The sequence below is a fragment of the Tachysurus vachellii genome, chromosome 3 (assembly GCF_030014155.1).
Source record: "Tachysurus vachellii isolate PV-2020 chromosome 3, HZAU_Pvac_v1, whole genome shotgun sequence".
NCBI lineage: Eukaryota > Metazoa > Chordata > Actinopteri > Siluriformes > Bagridae > Tachysurus > Tachysurus vachellii.
In genome coordinates this window covers 30,455,066-30,473,725 of record NC_083462.1, presented here as the reverse complement: position 1 = coordinate 30,473,725, position 18,660 = coordinate 30,455,066, and the positions used below count along the sequence as shown (strand labels likewise).

At 39.5% G+C, this 18,660-nt stretch overlaps 2 protein-coding genes across 4 annotated transcripts in view; both read left to right on the top strand.

The window, feature by feature from the left end:
• Nucleotides 1-7,003, top strand: part of LOC132843420 (flavin-containing monooxygenase 5-like) — a 33,407-nt gene extending 26,404 nt beyond the window's left edge. For both annotated transcript variants that reach the window (XM_060866721.1, XM_060866722.1), the window contains 4 exons: nucleotides 4,537-4,736; nucleotides 4,829-5,184; nucleotides 5,473-5,545; nucleotides 5,631-7,003. In XM_060866721.1, the coding sequence (XP_060722704.1) occupies nucleotides 4,537-4,736; nucleotides 4,829-5,184; nucleotides 5,473-5,545; nucleotides 5,631-6,000 (999 nt within the window). In that variant the 3' untranslated portion in view covers nucleotides 6,001-7,003. The remainder of the gene's footprint in view (nucleotides 1-4,536; nucleotides 4,737-4,828; nucleotides 5,185-5,472; nucleotides 5,546-5,630) is intronic.
• An 867-nt stretch (nucleotides 7,004-7,870) lies between these two features.
• si:dkey-239i20.2 lies at nucleotides 7,871-14,680 on the top strand. Of its 2 annotated transcripts, none has more exons than XM_060866718.1 (9): nucleotides 7,871-7,956; nucleotides 8,783-8,972; nucleotides 9,143-9,331; nucleotides 9,536-9,701; nucleotides 11,463-11,605; nucleotides 12,072-12,268; nucleotides 12,736-13,091; nucleotides 13,302-13,374; nucleotides 13,491-14,680. In XM_060866718.1, the coding sequence occupies exons 2-9, from the start codon at nucleotides 8,787-8,789 to the stop codon at nucleotides 13,918-13,920; spliced, it is 1,740 nt and encodes a 579-aa protein (XP_060722701.1). In that variant the 5' UTR covers nucleotides 7,871-7,956; nucleotides 8,783-8,786; the 3' UTR covers nucleotides 13,921-14,680. The 2 variants fall into 2 exon arrangements, with proteins under 2 accessions (XP_060722701.1, XP_060722703.1); XM_060866720.1 differs by having other exon boundaries at nucleotides 7,888-7,956; nucleotides 8,831-8,972.
• Nucleotides 14,681-18,660: the final 3,980 nt, after the last annotated feature.

Below are 18,660 nucleotides of genomic sequence, written 5' to 3'. Positions count from 1 at the left end.
GGTGCAGGTGTCCTCTGGATGAACAACAAACCATGCCAACCACAACACTTCAAGCTGGGGCCCCAGTCCTCACAATATGCAGATAGCATCGACCCACAACATCAGAGACCTGCTCATTTGCACAGACTCCAACTATGACAGACTTAGTTTCACATGCCACCTCCCAAGCTGGAAGAAAAACGGCTTCAAGACGGCAAACAACAAACAAGTTAAACACCAACACTTGTTCCAGGCATGTGAGGACATCACAAACGAACACGATATGACCATCTACTGGAAGAAGGCCACTCGAAGCAACCAGGCACAGATAAAGATCAAAATGACCAGACAGACGCCCTTGCCAAGGCAGGCGCTTTACATGGCAATTTGTGGTCGCCTCTAACCCGACCACACAAACCCACTGTCATAGCCATAACCCACAACTACCGAACTAAATCAACCACACTCCCCACCTCACAGCCACTTGTGCTGGCTCCACAAATCTCCACAAATCTTCCCCAGCCCTAAAACGGCTACATGATGTCAAGCCCATGCTGCATGTGATAGACGGCATTTTATGGTATGCCCCTGATGACCACACTGCGCCGAAGCTTGTCTTGCCACAGTGCCAAAGGGGGGTCATGTTAATGTATGCCCACGATGCACCATGTGCCGGACACCATGGCACAAAAGCCACGTATGAGACACTGAAACAAGTGGTATACTGGCCTGGCATGCAGCAAGATGGGACTGAGTATGACAAAGGACGCATTATGTGCTGTCAATTCCAACCAGCAAACCCAAACTACCGAGCCCCACTGCAACGTAGAGGAGTCACATTTCCGTGGTCAGACCACCAAATTGACTGGGTGGGACCCCTTCCCAGATCAACAAGGGGCAACAAATACTTCATCGCAGTCGTGTGTCAGTTCACCAAGTGGTTGGAGTGCCTCCCAGCACCCAAGGACACTGCCCACACCACCGCCTATCTTCTGATGAATCATATTTTCTCCCCTTTTGGGCTACCAGTGAGAGTCAATTCCGACAGAGGCACCCATTTCACGGCAGAGGTCATGCAGCAGATTTGGAAGCTACTGGGGGTGCAAGCAAAACTTCACATCAGTCACCACCCTATCTCCTCAGGTCAAGTGGAACGAACCAATCGGACGGTGGTCAGGATATTAAGGAAATATGTGTCTGCCAATCAAAAGGACTGGGACGTGAAACTTCCTCTGGTGCTCATGGCCATCAGGGCAACACCACAGGAGTCAACCGGCATCTCCCCTTTCGAACTAATGACTGGACGGCAGATGACATTACCACTGCACCTGCTATACCAACCAGGAGACTCTAACCTTGTCACAGCTTATACCACCTGTCAATACCTCAAGGAACTGCACAAGCACCTGAGATCCACCTTTTCATTTGCTCAACAACACCTCCAAAAGAGTGCCGAAGGTCAGAAAGCATATTACGACCGTAAAGCGTCGCACGAGGAACTGAGCGTGGGGGATAAGGTCTGGTACTACTGCTTCACCCAGCCACCTCAAACGGCCTCTAATCGGTGATCAAAGAAATTCCTGCCACATTGGGCAGGACCGCACGAGATTGTAGACAAACTCTCCCTGGTTGCTTACCGAATCAGAATAAGCCGGGGACAGAAAGAACCCGTCCTCAAATGGGTCCATCACAATCAAATCAAGAGACACAAGGCCATGAACAAGGAAAAACTGGCCGGAAAAACATGTCTTGACCATCATAATCTACCTACCAGCCGACCTTCACAACTGTTGGATGACGAAGTTCCCCTTCATCAGAAACTTCGGCACCCAAAAGGGGGGATATGTAGCGTCTGATACAAGTCATTTAGATTTCATATCCAAGGCACCCTAAACTTCGGCATCTACTCCTCAACCAACCAATGAGCAACCCAGTTTTACGGTATTATTGAGGGCCACTTTCCACAGTGTCACACACACCTGGCTCCAGGAGGTCTGGGATCCTACACAAAGACCAGATAAGACCACGCTGTTTCTCTGATTGAACTCATAGGGACCTCAACCAGACACACACACACACGCGCGTACACACACACACACACGCACACACACACACACACACTTGTGCTTCTTCTGTTAAGGCTTGCCTGACTTAAAATTACTTGCTCCTTACTTTCCTGAAAAGGGTGTATTTTATTTAGGTATCAGAACACAACACTGTATTAACATCAGTTATACTTTAATTACTGACCCTGGCATGTTAATGTATACCTGTTCTAATGCTGTATGTCCTTTTAAGGTTTGATGTCAGAATGTATACAAAATTATCTGTTTTCACTTACCTAATGCAAATGCATTTTGTTTTCTTTTGTGTTTCATTTTTGTCTCTTTCTCCTTTATCAGAACACAATATCGTAGTAACATCAGTTACACTTTGATTACTGATCCGTGTATATAATGTACCGCTGCCTTTATACCGTCATTCCCCTTCATGTTTAGTATCCAAATGACCACAAAATTATCAGTTACTCATTTTTCAATCAATGGTGTATTTTATTTGAGCACGAAAGGTGCTATACCATCTTAATACACCTTGGATAAAAACTTTAAAGTCATCTAAAAATTTGATAGCTAAACTACACCCACAGACACCTGAAACAAAGAGAGTTTTTCCCTCCGAAATCCGGGTCGTAGTATTGGCCATGTCCCCAAAGATGGGTGGAGTTCGGGACCTTTAAATTGTCACAAACACCACCAATCCGTGGTCAGACTTTCGGAACAGCTTGGAGACGACTCCATCTTCCTTCAAGGAACTTCCAGCAAGCTTCACTTCCAATAACAACAACTGCTCTGATCTTGAAGAACTTGGAAGAACATCTGACCCCACCCTAACTGACTCTTCAGAGATTTCTCTGTTGCATCCGGACTCTTGTGCAGCAAGCCAATGCAAGTAACCGTTCCCTTTACCGATCAATTTAGATGCGTATTTCAAGTAGGAATCTCGCATTGAATCATAAGGTAAATTTAAGTTTCTGTGACGATTTCCCAGTCAGGGTGTGATTAATTTTGTAGTCTAAGCTTGCCATTCCTTTCCTTCCTTTCTAATTTCTTCCTTTCCAGTCTCTTCCTCCCTTTCCCCACTTTCAATTACTTTTGTGTGTTTTATTTTCATCTTTGTTTTCTCTATTTCTTTTGTTGTTCGTGTAGTTAGTTTTATGTTGTGTTTGTCTCTTTCATTAAACGCCATATTTTTGTTCCACAAGTGATTGTCTCTGAGTATCGCTCATAAACGTAAGGTACCTGCAACATCTGGTCTGAACTACATGCTCTATTAAGTTAATTTAATTGAAATTACGGTATAAAGTAAAAGGGAAGATAGCGCCCTCATAGAATTAATAAAGGTTACACGGCCTGTTCACCAGACGAACAGACCAAATAAGTGTAACGTTAATTCCATTACCGTCAATTTCAGCTTAGGTTAAAATATTTAGGAGTCATTATAACACGTTATAATTATACCTTGCTTTTTGCGAGCCAAAATCGCTACACAACTGAGCTGGAGCACCTTTGAAATTGCAAGACTTATAGAGTGTTCCTGGTCAATAGTTGACTGACAGCAATCCAAGGAGGGACTACAAACTGGGCTCAGTGAGCCAGGCTCAGTTCAATACTTTCAAAAGAGCTGCAGTCATATAAATGTTTTAATGTGTTTGTAACACATACGTGACACTAGACCAGACATGCTACCCCTCTGTCCTCAATCAAAAGCAGATACAAGAATGTAAGAAGAATGTCCCATTTTCTTTCACATAACTGGGACATCTACTTTTACCTGGGGATGTGATTGCACTAGGATACAATATAAGGGGCTTTTTACACCTGGTCACTTCATGCGTTTTCTGTGATCAGATAGCTATCCGATCGTAAAAAGACCAGGTCTAAATGCCCTCCGAAACGTTTTTGAGACGGATATAAATCCGATCGTTCAAACCACTTCAGGAGATTGTCTGGGACGCATTTCAGATGAAACTGGACAGGTGTAAATGATTGTGGTTGTTCAAGCCACATACGTCAGCGCTATACTCCTCCCAAACGGAAGTACGTCACTCGCAGGTGACTCACGAGTTATGCATCGTGTCAGAAACGGAAATGAGGTGAAATATATTTGCATATTGGGCGGGAGCAGAAAGATCGGATTGATATCCGATTCGCCAAGACAGATTTATGTGGCCAAATGTAAATGGAACTTAATGGATTTTAACAAGTCAGCTATCGGATCAGAGAAAACACATGAAGTGACCAGGTGTAAAAAGGTCCTTTGATGAAGACAAGCTGGATGAGGCAGTATGATGGTCAGAGCAATGTTCTGCTGGGAAACCCTGTGTCCAGGCATTCATGTGATCATCAGGTGGCAGACCAACAGCATGGTCCACTTAATTATTTGGCTTATCTGTTTTCATTCATAAGTGTGTTAGGGCTTTTCTAAATTGTGCCTACAAATGCAGCCATACCAGATCTAAATTAACATTCTATTTCCTGTATATTTTTTACCTCAAAGACTTTTCTAAGCATGCGTGAGGGAGCATGGGTTGTGGGCCGTATGTCTAGCGGTGGTCTGCCTTTGGACATAAAAGTGGTAACACGACTGAACACCCTTCTGATGCAAGTGTTTCCTCAAGCTTTGCTCAACTGGGCAGTGGAGAGATCTTACAATCAGAAATATAACCACAGGCTGTACGGACTGAAGCCCAGCCACAGGTCAAGTGGAACAAAACAACACAGCACTACAACTCATACCTTTGTAAGTGATTAAGTAAAGCATTCCTTAAGTGTCATCTATTCTCTTACAGGATACTCAGCCAACGTCCCGTCATTAATGATGACCTGCCAGTACGCATCCTTCAGGGGGCACTGCAGGTGAAACCAAACGTGCGAGAGATCAGAGGCTCGACTGTTGTGTTTGATAACGAGGCAGTTGAAGAGGGGATAGATGCACTTGTCTTCTGTACAGGATACAAGGCAAGCTTCCCATTTTTACCGCCATCAAAGTACAGCGACCCTGTAGGGAAAGTGAGCCTCTACAAAAAAGTCTTTCCTCTGTCCCTTGAGCACCCCACGCTGGCCTTTATAGGATTAATCAGTGCAACGGGACCGCTAATGCCTGTAATGGAAATGCAGGCACGATGGGCCGCTCGAGTCTTTGCAGGTATTATAAAGCATGGAGACATTGTAATAAAACAATACTTAAAGATGGCTAGATAAATTCAAGACATATTACATGTCACTGATGAAGGTCACTGTCTAGTAATAATGGCATGTTGTTTATGAGTACTTACTGTATCAGAAATGTTTCTGATAGCTTGAAATTCAGTTTAAAGTAATATATTTAATATGTCTTGAGCTATGTAAGTGAAGTAGACTGTTTGTTAGTCCTGAATGTCTGCAAAAAATTAGAAAGCTCTTTAAACAGCATCTTCACTCTTTTTTCCTCAAGGATTAAAACCACTTCCTTCTGTATCAATAATGCACAAGATCACAGAGAAAGACCAAAAGGCAAATATGAAAAGGTGAATTAATTTTTATATCTTTTCTTAAAGATATTGTCTTATTGACTTGTCTTAACTTTGTCTTGTTTCTCATGTTATTTTACAGATACTCTTGTCCAAATAAAGCTGCTGTTGAGGTGGACTATATCCCTTACATGGATTCTATTGCACAGGAAGTCGGTGTGCATCCCAACCTCTTGTGGTTGTTCCTGACAGATCCTGGTTTGGGTTTTAGGGTTTTCTTCGGCCCCTGTACCCCGTACCAGTTTCGGCTGAGTGGGCCAGGTCGGTGGGACGGGGCTCGTCAGGCCATTCTCACCCAGTGGGAGCGTGTAACCCAGCCTTTCAAGACACGCCCCGTTCCAGAGACCAAAACATCTACACTACGCTACTCACTGGGTCTGGCAGGAGGAGTGATGCTAATTTTTGCTCTTATTGAAATGCAAAAAAGAAATAAGCTTTTCTACAGTATATGATTACATACAGTATAGTATGGTCTTCTTAGTTTGCTCTAGAGATTTACATTTAAGTAGAGTCATGTCTACTCAGTAATTGTCACTTGAAATGGTATTTCTGCACAATTAAAAATCATGGGAATGATTTAGTAATCTGTATTTACAGTATAGCACGTGTCTATTGATGAACTGCAGGTTTTTAGTCTTCCCACATGTTGGATTGGGGATCGGGGTTTGACTGATCATTTTAAAACATTCAGATGTTGTAGCTGTGCTGACATTGGTACATCACCAAAATAAGATGATGGCCTGGACTGATAAAATGTACATAACCACAGATGGACTACAGCAATCAAAGAAAACTATCTACAGTATTAACAGATCTTATTTAAAATGGCCAGTGTGTGTAGAATCTAGCTACTGTATGTAGCTACCACTTATGTGGCCACAATTACAACACAATATCCACAAAGTGTAAATTGTGAAGCTTATATTTTTATATTTATATATGCACTGTGCTTTATTTTAAATATTGTGTTTTTGATGAAAAGAATCTAGTAAAATGGTCAGCTTACTCTTTGGCCTAGTCACTACACGGTACACTATTGCCGTCTTACACAGAAATTGTACATTATCACAGCAGACTTATCTTCTCAGATACACTTGTTATAAAAATCAGATACTAAAATCTGACAAGCATTGCTTCAGAGAAAATCTAGATGAAAGGGCACTCTAGAAGTATTCAAGCTAGAATGACATACAAGTGAATGAAGAAGAACGGAATATGAATGTAATGAGGGCTTGGGTTAAAAGCAGGCAATATTAAAATATTAAAGGTAACTTAAAGAACAAAGGTAGCTGAAAGAAAGGCATGTTTTGTAGTTAATAACCATGACTCCTGACTAGGTTTTGGTGTGTTATACATGTACTATGCATAGGGTCTTAAATTAACTTTGACCCCTGTTTTTGTGTTGTTCTGTACTGATCAAGATCACTATTCATTGGTATGTGAAATAAATCTAAATTTGAGCAAAATATATTCCTGGGTCAGCCATTTTCTTTTCACCCAAAGAGAGAATGATTGGTTAAAATTTGGTATCATGAGTTTAGCTTTTATATGTAAAAGTGTGTACATATTATATACTGTATACTCTGACTCTCAGCATACTCATATTTGGATTTCGGTGCAGCCTTCCAATTTCATCAGTTTAACAAGTGACATCAAATCAAAGTTGCAGTAGGTAGTTGTACATACAGTACAATGTAAATGTAAATGTTCCCTGTGCATTTCCCTGTAGAGGGAAATACACATCTATCATAACAATTGTGTCTATAATAATTGATCAAAGTAGCATAGTAGTATTCTGTATGCTGCAATTCTCATAAGTTAGGGAATACGCAACCGTACTTAACACAACAAACTGTTGTGAGTGATTGCTATATATACTGTATTACATGCTGTACATATGTTTACATACAAAATATATATATAAATATATATTACATGCTGTACATATGTTTACACACACACCCACACACACCCACACACACACACACACATATATATATATATATATATATATATATATATATATATATATATATATATATATATACAATTACATGCTGTACATATGTTTACATATTTATCTGCACCAAGCTGTGAGGATTGTGCTGTTGTTACCCCATAGAATGGAATGATATTGAACTTTACACATATGTATGTAAGTGACTTGACATGCACATAAGCCCATCTTGTGTTCCCTTGAAGAAATTGCGAGTTTTTTGTTGTTTATTTGATGATAAACAGTACAGTGGCAGCATTACGGGTATGTTAAAAGGGGCGGGGTTTTGCTAGTTTGACCAATCAAACAGCACCATGTCCATGGCTCTGCCCTTTCTCAGTATAGGAAGTTAGCCAAAAACAACGTAATTTTCGACGGGCATCTTGTCTTGTTATATCGACGGTATATCGAGGTAAGTCCGCGTCTCGAATGCAAATGTTCTAATTGCTATTGCTTTACGCTTTGCCGTTGTATTAAATGCACAGAGCTAAATAAATCAGGTTTACATGGAAGTCATTGATCAGAAGGATACACCTACAGTACAATAGCACAGCTGCATGAGTGCACACAGCCCTAAACTAAACATTTGTTGATGCATCTATTCATTTTATTACACAACTCGGTTTTCTTGCAGATCCTTTAACGTTGCATGATAAGTTTTTAACTTGCTCTTATATGAATTTGGAGGGAGTTTCTGGTTTGTTGATGATGGCCTTTATGACGTTTCATTGTACATCTAATGTCTATTCTTTTATGCTCCTGTTCTACAGAAACAGCTGGGATTAATCAGAATAATTTCATTGTTGACATTTGAACATGTAGTGAATGTGATTGCTTCATTCTAAACACAGCAACATTAAAGGTTAAAGGATATTCAAGCTTATGTATCCAGGTCATTGTATTAACAGTCAGGCTGTTGAGGGTTATGGGGATTGATCACAGCCCCAGCAGTGGCAGGGGTTGGTCTTGGGATTTGAGCTCAATTTTCCAATCAGCACTCCAACATTTATGCAACTTAGCTGCTATTTTATAAGCTTTGATTGTGTTTAAATAAATGTCTGTAGACATGCATTGTTGTCAGCTTATTTTATGTACATAATATAGCAGTGTCCAAAATACACAAAGTGTATTCACAGGTTTTAGGGATTTTTTTTCTTCTCAAACATCTAAAGTGTATTAAACATCCCTTTAACTGTGCACAATAATAAGAACAATCTACTCGTTGTGTTACTTTTTAGATTGATGAACGAAGATAATTTCGACATCCATTTGTTGTCTGCATGTAGAAAACGCATTATGGCTCGGAGAGTTGCTGTGATTGGAGGAGGAAGCTCTGGACTGACCTGCATTAAGTGTTGTTTGGATGAAGGTCTGGAACCAGTGTGCTTCGAAAGCAGTGATGACATTGGAGGTCTTTGGAGATTTAAGGTACGATTATGTTGCTCTCCCTAACTTCATTGTACTTCACTTTGAAGCTTCAATGTCTATGTTTGAATAAATACATAAACATGTGCTATATAAGCATAAGCTTAAAAACATGCATGTGACCTGAAAGATTAAGACACAGAAACCTTGTCATCACGTACTTCCCCCTCCAGGAGAATCCTGAGTTTGACAGGGCCAGCATCTATCATTCAGTGATCATCAACACCTCAAAGGAAATGATGTGTTTCAGCGATTTCCCCATCCCTGCCCATTTCCCGAACTACATGCACAATTCTTACATTATGGATTACTTTTACATGTATGCTGATCACTTCCAGCTCAGGCCTTATATCCGCTTGCAGGTCAGCAAACAATCAGTGCACTTTATAACCAACTTTTTCCAGCCATTTGATTAAATATAGTGTTGAACTTAGACCACTGTTTACGTCTAACTGTTGATGTCTAATTAATGCCTGAACTGTTAATATTTTAGTTTACTGTACATGGTTTGAAGTCTGGAAAAGAAGCTACCCTTCTCTTATTGCACATATGTGTGTACATTTCAGACGAAAGTACTTAATGTCATTCAAAGACCAGATTTTGCTCAGTCTGGTCAGTGGGACATTGAGACAGAGGACAAGGATGGGAAGAGAGAGAAACATGTGTTTGATGCTGTGCTCGTCTGCACCGGACACCACTGTCACCCTCATCTTCCTCTGAAAGATTTCCCAGGTACAGCATTAAAGTCTTTTATAAGCAGGATTTAAAAGATTCACGAAGCCTCTTCAGCTGTAAATGCCCTTTGCCATAGTAGACTGTGTTACTGTTTTAACATCTGTAGTTTATCTGTTGGCAAGGGCTGCCTTGTTAGTATTGTTATATAATTACCCACAGTACCCACATTACATTAAACTTTGGAATTTGTTTATTTATTAACTGAGCAAATGGAAAAGGCTGGGTCAAATCTGTGTGTGCTGAAGTTAATCTTTTACGGGACTACCTTTGGTCAATATTGCACCCTTTTTTCTTGTGTTTAATTTAGGAATATATAGAATATGTAGATAAAGACATTTCTACCAAAAACTGCAAAATACTGATGTGGGAATTAAAATATTACATAGATTATTGTTATTTTTATGTGGCGCAGCCCAGTGTTACACCTCATTCCATTCTTTCTTGCATACTGGGCAGTGCTCAACTGTTTGCTATTCTCTGACATGGAAAACATTTGAACAACAGAAATATCAAATGAGCTTGTAAGGTCAGATAACTAAAGCTGTCTTTACATAGCACTGAAAAAGTGCAGCGACACTTGTGCACACACAACACGATGCACACTTAATGTCATGACAAATGGCAGAGATTCAGGTGGCTCTGATCACTTTTACTTAAATGGGCTGCTTATAACAGCTTTATTTGATAATTCACTATTATAGAAACAAAGACAATGTACCAGGATATAACGTAAGTGGCCTTACTATTTTATATATATTTTTTAAATGCCAATCGGTTAATTAAAAATAGCCTACACTTCCATTCATGATGAACGAAAACAAGTATTAAAATAAAATTAATTATAAAACATATATTTTTAAGTAAGTACTAATCTCATTCCAGGGATATTTTGTTATATGTTATAATATTATAATCTAATAGGATTTTTTCCTATATAAATCTGTATTGTTAAAAGCTTCAAGAAACATGACCTAAGCTTTCAGACAAGTAAATGAACCTTCTGTTTTACTTATCAGAAGGACAAGTACCTCTAAAAGTTTACTCTCGAGCCCTGCTGGGTTAAAATACTTAACCTAATATTCCTGTTCCATTAATTTACCCAGTAATAACATTGACACCATGGGACAACCATACAGTAGCTAAGGAAAGAGGAAGTAGTGAGCTAAAAATATGGTTACAAAGGCAGAGTGCAAACTCCTGCCATCACTGTTTAACAGCTGTAGTCACTGCCTATGTGGACTTATCTCACACAATATTCACAGCTCATATTGTTGGCATAAGCCAGGGAAATGGCCTAACAGTTTGCTGAGAGGATTGTTGGATATAAAAGATGTCTTTGCATTAGCTTGTCATTCGCTGTTTCTGTGAGAGCGGAAAGAATTGAACTCTTCAGATTCATTACCGTGAGGACTGTTTTCCATCCAGGTATCACCATGACACCACTCACTCTGCTTGTCAATTCGCTTGTGTGTGTGTGTGTGTGTGTGTGCACGCACGCGCATTAAGTCCAGTGTGTCCATGCCTTGTGCCCCAAGTCCCCTATCGTATACTCCAGGTACTCTGTACCCTGTGTAGGATGAGCTGTACAGTAAATGGATGAATGTACGTCCATTACCAACATTATTTAAAGAAAGCCTTAAAAAATTAAGGAAAAAAAATAACTCATGGAAGTCAGGAAATACTGTTTCTCCACATTATGTATTAGGTGTTAAATAAATGTATATATCGTTGTTAGAATTGATCTGTATTTTAATTCAGGTATAAACACTTTCAAGGGGAAATACTTCCACAGTCGTGACTATAAGTCTCCAGAGGATTGGCGGAACAAGAGAGCAGTTGTGATCGGAATTGGCAATTCAGGAGGCGACATTGCTGTGGAGCTCAGCAGAGTGACCAAACAGGTGGGTGCAACACTTCTACAACACGTGTTCTTCAGGAGAAATAACTGCAAATGTGACATCTGAATCTTGTATTGTGACTTGGATTTTTTATTTTTTTTTTGTACAATTTATGAGCTGTATAGTTCCTAAAAGAAGAAAAAACAAATCCAGTGTTTATAATTGCCAATTGCCAACACTTTAAAAAAAAAAAATAGGAATCATGTTGACTAAAGGAAAAAAATTGAGTGCTAATGACATTCAAATGTGACATTTTATTTCATTTATTCTACTGATTTTTTTTTTTAGGTCCTCATATTGGATAGATCACATTGTATACATACACACATTAGAATGTGATGCTTTATGTCTAAATCTATGATGATAAAATTTGCAAACCAATTGAGTGACAAAAATCTAAGTCGGAGCGCATGTTATGTTTAATATTTTGTTAGACATTGATATAAATAAATCCTGCCTGCACATTCAGGTTTTCCTGAGTACTCGGAGAGGCTCCTGGATCCTGAATCGCGTAGGAAGGAATGGTGTTCCAGTTGATATGATTCTTACTAGGGCATTTCGAATGATCATGCCTATTCTGCCCTTCGCGGTCTTATGCAACATCGGAGAGAAAAGGCTCAATGAGAGATTTGACCATGAACTGTATGGGCTGAAGCCAAAACACAGGTACAGTGACAAATCACTTTAAATGCTTATATTTTATTTGCATTTACTAATATATATATATAATAGTTGTGGCAGTGATACTTTCCCTTAGTTGTGGTCTAATGGTTAGAGAGTCTGACTCCTAACCCTAAGGTTGTGGGTTCGGGTCTTGGGCTGGCCACACCCGGGCGCCGCAGCATAAATGTGTTCACTGTTGTGTGTGTGCACTTTGGATGGGTTAAACGCATTTTTGAGTATTTTGAGTATGGGTCACCATACTTAGCCGTATGTCACGTCACCTTCCTGTGCGGTGTTCATTAAACTTGGCCCCTTTGTTAAACGGCACTTTTATATCCTGCTATGCTAAACCCATTGTGTAAAGCTAATAACCTGATCATTTTTAGCTATTATAAAATTAGGCATCCCTTGAAAGTCTGTGGATATGTCTTACATAGTTAATTAAGCACATCTTTGTCACATTCTTGCAGATTGTTTAGCCAGCACCCCATGGTAAATGATGATCTGCCAAATCGACTCATTTCTGGCACCATTAAGATGAAGCCAAATGTGTGTGAATTCCGTGGCTCCAGTGTTGTCTTTGAGGATGGCACGATTGAGGACAACATTGATCTGGTGGTGTTTGCCACAGGCTACACTTTCTCTTTCCCCTTCCTGCAAAGCCATGTGATCTCAGTCACAGAGAACAAGACACAACTCTATAAGTACTTGTTCCCTCCACGTCTTGAAAAACCCACTCTGGCTATCATTGGCCTCATCCAACCTTTGGGAGCCATCATGCCCATCTCTGAAATGCAAGCTCGCTGGGCCACACGTGTCTTCAAAGGTAAACATGTTTAAAGGTTCAAAGTAACATTTGTACATGAGTCATGGCCATTAACTTGCACGGCAGTCACTGTTCTCTAATCAGGTGGCGTTTTTAGCTTTTTTTTCCTGAATGTGCCAATTTTGTAGACAGAACATCTTTTGTGACAATCTGACATGTATCTAGAAACTGCAGGTATATGATTTTATGTTTTTTAATGTTTCCATATAGGGCTTAGTAAGCTTCCATCAACGAGCAACATGCTGAAAGATATTAAAGCTAAGGAAGACTCTATGGCAAAGAGGTAATATACAGTTTGTCAGAGGAAAGCTTGCTTGTTGTAAAGGAATTCAATAAACAAGCCATAATGTTTAAAATAGAGTACTGAGGATAATATATACTCTGCTTATCCTTATTCAGGTATGTAACCTCACAGAGACATACCATCCAGGTTGATCACCTCCTCTACATGGATGAGCTGGCTACGCAGATAGGTGTGTGTCCCAACCTCCTATGGCTGTTCCTGACTGATCCTAGCTTGTGGCTAAGAGTCCTTTTTGGTCCGGGCACCCCATACCAGTTTCGGCTGTTCGGTCCGGGTCAGTGGGCTGGGGCTCGTCAAGCCATCCTCACCCAGTGGGAGCGCGTAGTCCAGCCATTCAAGACACGCAGCGTCCTTGTGCAGGAGTCGGGTCACTCCCATCTCCGTCTCCTCCTGTCTGTGTCTGCTGCTGCTCTACTGTCTACTGTCTACTTTAATAGAGCCAACATGTCTAGTTTCCTCCCAGACATTACGTCTTTCCTAGAGAGGCTAAAATCTCACCTGCCTCTACCAATGGTGAGGCAGTGACCACTAATACAGTGATTTATTTCAAAAGACAGGGCTTTAATCCTGCAAGCATCATACATGCAGAACCCTTTATAAGTAAGAAAATTACATAAGTCAAATTGTTTTTAACATTTCCAGTTAAACTTAGCATGCCTAAAGCCTTATCATAAAATACATGCTAACTAATGATTCTCATTCTAAATATATAAATAGACATATTATATTCAATAGGAGATCTGGAGACAATTAACAGTTACGTATTACACATTATAGTGGTAGTTTATATGTATTGCATTAAATGCTGCAGGTGCTAATTTGTAATGCAACAATAACTAATACCTCTTACATAATTTTTAATAAAATAAAATTTATATTTGAATAAAAAATTCATTCATTCATTCATTCATTCATTCATTCATTCATCTTCTACCGCTTATCCGAACTACCTCGGGTCACGGGGAATAAAAATTTCAATAACTAAAATTTTATATCCTGATTTTTTTTTTAATTAATCATGAAACATATTTTTACTGAATTACTTGGTTATGCACATCATTAACACTATATAAACATAAAATAGTCATTTCATTTTAATGATGAAAGACATTTAATTTTTTCCATTTTTTACCACTTCTGCACATTGGAAATGCTGATGTTTTAGAAAAAAGCACATTATGGTCCTATATATTTTCACTAAATGATTTATTATTTTTATGGCTGTTATTATAGTTTTCTTTTGATGTGCTAATTATATTAATTGTTTAAATTCTGAGTGAATTGCAGTACACTGTGTTTTGGGCAGGTAGACTTGTATACCTGCATTATAAATACATTATTTATTGGCCCTGAGCAAAAAAAATGTACACTGGACATTGTGTTGGTTCTCAAAAAATCAAAGTTGATATAAATAATACATTTAACATAAAAATCAATAGCTTTGTCCATGACTAAACGTATATTCTTACACCTTTTATATAAAGTTTAACTATCAGTGTGCCCTCAAAAAACTGTTCTTACTCAAATATGTCTATTAAATCTTTTTAAATGTGTTCATTTGTTTTAAGTCAAAGGTCCACAATAATCACCTTCCAGTCCATCTGAATAAAAATTTCAGTAAATTAGAGATGTGGATACTGGCCCCCTCTGTTGGTCAAAAACAGGTAAACACTGGGAGAAACCAATGGAAAAGCAACAATATGGACGTCACTGGCATGCATCTCTATTTAATGGTACGCTGTGTTACAAAATATGTACACAGAATAACTGATATTCACACATATCCAGAAAGAACTATATAACTCATGGTAACTTGTCAAGGACTGGTATCCGCTTCACTGGGTTTCCTTAACTTGGGTCCTCATCTTAGAATAATTTATATCAAGGTATGAACTTGTAGTGTATTTCTGTATCTGCCTGATGCTGCAAACATCATGCTGGCTTACTTTTTTTATTGCGTTGCATTGCATCCAACCCTTATGCACACTTTTAGTCTCCCTGTAATAGATACCCTGTAAAATTTTCTGGCAGGCTTCCAAAAAAAATCAATAGCAGATCTCCTATTTTTATCTATTTTTACAGCATTTAGCAGACACGCTTATCCAGAGTGACTACAACTGAGCAACTGAGGGTTAAGGGCCTTGCTCAGGGGCCCAGCAGTGGCAGCTTGGTGGACCTGGGGTTTGAGCCCATGACCTTCCGATCAGTAGCTCAACACGTTAACCACTGAGCTACCACATCTATATATGTATCTGTTTAGGACACTATCTGTTCAATCATAATAAAGTATTTGTATTTTGCTATGATATTTTGCTATGCTTTTGCTATGATATAAGCCTTAGTTATTAGATCTGACTGTAATTGCTTTGATAAGTGGAAGACTAAAAGTACCAATAGCAATAAAACTGTTTTAACAGAGGTGGGTCCTCATTTATCTTCAGTTCTGCTATACATTTACAGTATAGAGGTTGATTCCAACTGTTACTGTATGTACGTTGTTAACTAGTACACTATATGACAAATAGTATATACTGTATATGTCCTCCCCCAATGATCAGGTACTCTGTCTGTCCACGGCCAACGTGAGGAGAACTCTATGCAGAGTTAGCCCACAGAAGGCTGCTGGACCAGACAACATTCCTGGCATGGTGCTCAGGGAATGCGCAGAACAGCTAACGGATGTTTTCACTGTCATCTTCAACATTTCCTTGAGCATGGCTGTTGTTCCTATGTGCCTCAAGACAACCACCATCGTCCCCATCCCAAAGAAGTCTACAAGAATGACGAGTCAGCATACAGAGTGGAGGTGCAACAGCTAACTGCCTGGTGTAAAGCCAACAACCTGTCTCTGAATGTTGATAAAACTAAAGAGATGGTTGTTGACTTTAGGAGAGCACAGAGCGAACACTCTCCACTGAACAATGACGGATCATCTGTAGAGATCGTCAAGGGCACAAAATTTCTTGGTGTTCATCTAGCAGAGAACTTCACCTGGTCACTCAACACCAGCTCCATCACCAAGAAAGCCCAGCAGCATCTCTACTTCTTACAAAGGCTGAGAAAAGCACATCTCCCTCCACCCATCCTGATTACATTCTACAGAGAGACCATTGAGAGCATTCTGAGCAGCTGATAGCTGAGAAGATCATTGGAGTCTCTCTTCCCTCTATCATGGATATTCACCCAACATGCTACATCTGCAAGAAGCATGCCAAAAGCATTGTGGATGACCCCACACACTTCACACTCCTGCCATCTGGAAAAAGGTACTGAACCATTCGGGCCCTCACGATCAGACTGTGTAATAGTTTCTCTCCACAAGCCATCAGACTCCTGAATAACTGAACTGAACTGTACTGAGCACAGTACACACACACACATACACACATGCACAATCAACTGAATGGACTGAAATGACCCACACCAAATACACACTCTTCCAACTTACATCCATGTCTACAGCACCATCATATCAAACTGTTTACATGCTGTTTTGCACACTGTTTTTGCTCTTTGCACATGTTGACTTTCACATTGCAGTCAATTGCTGTTTTGCACAATACTTTACAACACCTTATGTAACTGCTGCTATAATACTAATGTGTTCATTTAAGTATTTCTGCACATATAATATTGTTTGAACATATAGTATTTACACTGGCACTGTTTTTTTGTGTATTGTCTTTTGTGTAATGTATTATATTTTTTGTTTGCACTGTCTTTTGTCTTGCACAGTCTTCTTTGTCTTTTGTCTCACACTGTTTTAAAAGCTTCTTGACTTGACAATAGTATTATTAAATATCTGTCCATCACACTCATTTGTGCTTTTTAAATATTTCTAGATTTATACCCACAAGGTTGTTGAATTAGTCAAGTCAAGTAAAGAAGCTTTTATTGTCATTTCAACCATATATTGCGGTTGCAGTACACAGTGAAATGAGACGTTTCTCCATGATCATGGTGCTACATAACACAAAGACAGAGCTAAGGACTTAGTAAGTAGTCCTAGCCACATAAAGTGCATCTGTGCAACCTGGTGCAAACAGTGCAGGACAAGACAAACAAGACAAAATTACAAGACAATACACAAAAGACAATAAAAAGAAGACCAGTGTAAATACTGTATGTTCAAAAATATTGCGTGTGCAGAATTACAGGAATGAACACAGTATTATAGCAGCAGTTGCATAGATATTGTAAAGTATTGTGCAAAACAGCAAACGACTGAAATGTGAGACAGCATATGCAAAGAGCAAAAATCAATGTGCCAAAACAGCATGTAAACAGTTTGATGGATATATACTGGAAGTGTGTTTATTTGGTGTAGGTCTGTGCAGACCAAACAGTTGATGTGCATGTGTGTGTTGTGCTCAGTACAGTTCAGTTCAGTTATTAACGAGTCGGGTGGCTTGTGGAAAGAAGCCAGATTTTGGAGAATCAGAATCAGAATCAGATTTTTTGGCCAAGTGTGTTGACACACACAAAGAATTTGTTTTCTTGTATAGTAAACAATGCAGACAATGAGATACAATATTGACAGAATGAGTATAAAATATGGATATAGAATGAATAAAATATATAAAATATGAATATGGAATATGAACGATCAGTAATGTACATAAAGTGTGGGAGTGCAAATAACAATATTGTGCAATATTATGCTTTTTGTGCAATATACAGCAGCAGTAGTGTGTAATATACAGATGATTTGATGATTGACAGTCCTGATAATGCAGTACTTATGATAAGAAGTAGTGAATATAATTATGGTAAGTTGTTGATCAGGGTGATTGCCTGGGAAAAAAAACTGTTCCTGTGTCTGGCAGTTTTAGTAAGCAAAGTCCTATAGCGCCTGCCAGAAGGGAGGAGCTAAAAGAGGTTATATCCAGGGTGTGAAGGGTCAGTAGTGATTTTCCCTGCCCGGTTTCTGGTTCTTATGTTGTACAAGTCCTGAGGAGCGGGCAGGGGGGTGCCAATTATTTTTTCTGCTGTTTTTACTGTGCGTTGTAGTCTGTTTCTGTCCTGTTTTGTTGCTGCACCAAACCAGATGGTGATGGATGTGCACAGGACAGATTCTATGACTGCAGTGTAGAACAGCATCAACAGTTCCTGTGGCAGACCATACTTCCTTAATTGACGTAGAAAGTACATCCTCTGCTGGGCCTTTTTGATGATAGAGTTTATGTTGCACTCCCATTTCAGGTCTTGGGAAATGGTAGTGCCCAGAAACTTGAAGGCCTCCACAGACAACACTGGGCTGTTGGA

Excerpts from the sequence above, each read along its gene's own strand:
- si:dkey-239i20.2 (XM_060866718.1), top strand. The coding sequence starts at position 8,787 with ATGAACGAAGATAATTTCGACATCCATTTGTTGTCTGCATGTAGAAAA. Across the intron at positions 9,332-9,535 it reads GGCCTTATATCCGCTTGCAG|ACGAAAGTACTTAATGTCAT; the intron begins GTCAGCAAACAA and ends TGTACATTTCAG. Across the intron at positions 9,702-11,462 it reads TCCTCTGAAAGATTTCCCAG|GTATAAACACTTTCAAGGGG; the intron begins GTACAGCATTAA and ends ATTTTAATTCAG.